The 3735-nt window shown below is 40.9% G+C and overlaps 1 protein-coding gene across 1 annotated transcript in view; it reads right to left on the bottom strand.

Moving 5' to 3' along the window:
* SEPSECS (Sep (O-phosphoserine) tRNA:Sec (selenocysteine) tRNA synthase) overlaps nucleotides 1–3735 on the bottom strand; it is a 21621-nt gene that overhangs the window by 15948 nt on the left and 1938 nt on the right. The window contains exons 3-4 of the mRNA XM_015827135.1: nucleotides 2665–2823; nucleotides 569–722 (exon numbers count right to left, since the gene is read on the bottom strand). Coding sequence (XP_015682621.1) covers nucleotides 569–722; nucleotides 2665–2823 — 313 coding nt within the window. The remainder of the gene's footprint in view (nucleotides 1–568; nucleotides 723–2664; nucleotides 2824–3735) is intronic.

Here is a 3735-nt window from a genome sequence, read left to right on the forward strand (position 1 = left end):
ATCTATCTATCTATCTATCTATCTATCTATCTATCTATCTATTTCTATCATATCTGTATCTCGGCATGTCTGTCTGTATCTCTGTATCTCTCTCTCTCTCTATCATATCTGTATATCTATCATATCTGTATATCTATATCTATCTATCTATCTATCTATCTATCTATCTATCTATCTATCTATCTATCTATCTATCTATTTCTATCATATCTGTATCTCGGCATGTCTGTCTGTATCTCTGTATCTCTCTCTCTCTCTATCATATCTGTATATCTATCATATCTGTATATCTATATCTATCTATCTATCTATCTATCTATCTATCTATCTATCTATCTATCTATCTATCATATCTGTATATCTATCATATCTGTATATATCATATCTATATCTATATCTATATCTCTCTCTCTCTCTCTCATCTCTCTCTCTCTCTCTCTCTCTCTCTCTCTCTCTCTCTCTCTCTCTCTCTCTCTCTCTCTCTCTCTCTCTCTCTCTCATTGCCAGCGGCTTCACCATCCCCTTCAGTCTCTTAATGCCACCAAACATTTACCTGGGGATTTATTACCTGTCAGGCACCCTTGGAGCAAAGCAGGAGGTAGTAGAATGTACACAGAGAATATTATCAGCTCCAAGATCCAGGATTTTAGCTTCGACTGCCCGGAGATCAGTCCGTAGCTCGTCTCCTTCTAAAACATTTTCTATCACCACTGGCTCAAAACCTGGTCCAGGCCAACAAAAAGAACGAACGAATGAATGAGTGAATGAGTGGGCATCCAGGACCCTCCCACAATTTAGTTCTTTTACCTGCAAAACCCTCCCTTCCACTTCACTGGTTGTTATTTTTTTAGGAGGGGGGGTTCTATTTGTGTACGACGGCAGCCTGTTTGGAAATGTAAGCTTACAAATATATCTTGCGAATGTGTGAAAATGTCCTGGATGAACATAACGAGACTGCAGAAAATAGTTAAGATACAAAATATTAATGAAACTGGAAGCTTTTCTTTCAGGTATGATGGAGAAGCCAATCGAAAAACAGTTTGGGGTGTTGATTCCTTTTACATGCAGGCTTCTGCGAGGATTGTACTCGCCAAGCGCTGGAAAAGAGATGCCGACGGTTGAAGAATGAGGGATTTTAAAATGGACTGAATGAGCAGAGAATGCAAAATTAGTGGCTTTGGTCAGAGATCATGGACTAGACAGCTTTATAAGAAACTGGAAACCATTTGTGGACTTTCTATGAGCTAAATACAATAATAGATGGTTAACAGAGGGATTTGAAGAGTAGTGTAATGTTTAGCTTAACCGGTTGACTGCTCTTTCTTCATCCATCCATCTCAAACTGTCTTTGTATCTCTCTCTTTTATCTACCTACCTACCTGTCTCTATCTATCAAACTATCTGTCTGTCTGTCTCTCTATCTCTATATATCAAACTGTCTTTGTATCTCTCTCTCTATCAAACAGTATATCTATCTATCTATCTATCTATCTATCTATCTATCTATCTATCTACCTACCTACCTACCTACCTCTATCTATTTATCTATTTATCTATTTATCTATTTATCTATCTATCTATCTATCTATCTATCTATCTATCTATCTATCTATCTATCTATCTATCTATCTATCTATCTATCTACCTACCTACCTACCTACCTACCTACCTACCTACCTACCTACCCTCTATCTATTTATCTTTATCTATTTATCTATTTATCTATTTATCTATTTATCTATCTATCTATCTATCTATCTATCTATCTATCTATCTATCTATCTATCTATCTATCTATCTACCTACCTACCTACCTACCTACCTACCTACCTACCTCTATCTATCATCTATTTATCTATATCTATCTATCTATCTATCTATCTATCTATCTATCTATCTATCTATCTATCTATCTATCTATCTCAAACTGTCTTTGTATCTCTCTCTCTCCCCCCCCCCGTCCACAGAAAAAAAGAAAAAACATTAAATTCTCCTCCTCTTTTACAAATATACATACATGCATACATACATATATTCCATATATATTTGTATAAGAGGAGGAGAATTTAATATGTTTTTTTTTCTCTTTTTTTTCAGTCTCCAGGCAGGGTGGATTCTATATGTTAAATGTTAAATTTGGTATTTGGATCACCTTTTTTTCTCTTTTTTTTTTTTTGTACACCATTTTTTTTTGTTAGTGTCTGTTTTCGCTTTGCTTTGTCGTTTTTCTGTTTTGTCTATTGCCTTTTATGATAAAACAAAATATACTTAAAACGAAGAAAAAAAAAATAAGATGAGCAATATCACAGATGCTGCAGGCAAGCTGACATGGTTTTTGAAGATAAAGGTAGTCCTTCACTTACGACCCCAACCGAGTCCAAAATTTCTGTTGCTAAGCGAGACAGTTATTGAGTTTTGCTCCATTTTACAACCTTTCTTGCTACGGTTGTAAAGTGAATCGCTTTCACTGTGAAGCTAGTAGCCCAGTTGTTAAGTGAACTTGGCTTCCCCTCGTTGACTTTGCTTGTCCGAAGGTCGCCAAAGGGGATCACGTGACCCCGGGGGACGCTGCAACCGTCATAAGTACATGCCAGTTGCCGAGCCTCTGAATTTGGATCACGTGACCCTGGGGGGGGCGCTGCAGCGGTGGCCACTGTGACGTACCTGCAGTCACCATTGATTTGAAGCAGGATTTCTGATCTATCCGAGGCCAGACGATGTACCTGGCCTTCGGTCTTCTGTGCCGAAGGGTTAAGAAGCACAAAGTGAGGCTCATGCCTGTTGCCATGGGAACCACAAAGCAGCTACTGGTTGCCTTGACCCCTGCAAGGAAAGGAGAATTCATATCTAAACTTTTAAGAAAAGATAATCATATTTGCAGCTCAGGGTTCAAAAGAGGGGTCCCTTGATGCTCTCTGAGTTTGGGGGTTTTTTTGCAGACATTTCATGACCCAACTAGGTAACATCATCAGTGCTAGAAGGGGATGGGGTTTGCAGAGAGGAGGAGGAGGAGGACTGTGGGCTCGTGGGTGTTCTCTGAGCTTGGATCTTTCCTTGCAGATGTTTCATGACCCAACTAGGTAACATCATCAGTGCTAGAAGGCAGTGGAGTTTGCAAAATGGAGGAGGAGTCGGAGTCCTTGATGCTCTCTGAGCTGGGTGGCTATCTTGCAGATGTTTCATGACCCAAGAGGCAACACTCCCCCCCAGCCCCAAAAGGGAACAAAAAAGACCCAGGCACCTCTCCAATCAGCACCCAGATCAATGTAGGTTAACTCCAAGGTTAACATCAGGCCAGCAATCAAATAAAGGGCACCCCAGTCAAGAAACTGCCGAAGAAGTCAAAATAGCAAACAGCCCAACCAAAGAACCACCAAGACCATTATCCCCACCAACACTGACAGGGCAAGCCAGCAGAATATAAGCTGAGAGCAAACTGCACCCTTTACCAGCACTGATGATGTTACCTAGTTGGGTCATGAAATGTCTGCAAGGAAACAAGCAAGCTCAGAGAGCACCAAGGACCCCACAGTCCTTCTCCATCTCCATCTCCTCCTCCTCCTCCTCCTCCCTGCAACCCCCCCTCCCCTCTAGCACTGATAATGTTACCTAGTTTGGGTCATGAAACATCTGCAAAAAAACCACCAAGCTCAGAGAGCACCAAGGACCCCATAGTCATTCTCCTCCTCCTCCTCCTCCTCCTCCTCCTCCTCCTCCCCCCCCGCCAACCCCCCC

The sequence above is a fragment of the Protobothrops mucrosquamatus genome, unplaced genomic scaffold, assembly GCF_001527695.2.
Source record: "Protobothrops mucrosquamatus isolate PMUCROS unplaced genomic scaffold, P.Mucros_1.0 scaffold3522, whole genome shotgun sequence".
In the NCBI taxonomy this organism is placed as follows: domain Eukaryota; kingdom Metazoa; phylum Chordata; class Lepidosauria; order Squamata; family Viperidae; genus Protobothrops; species Protobothrops mucrosquamatus.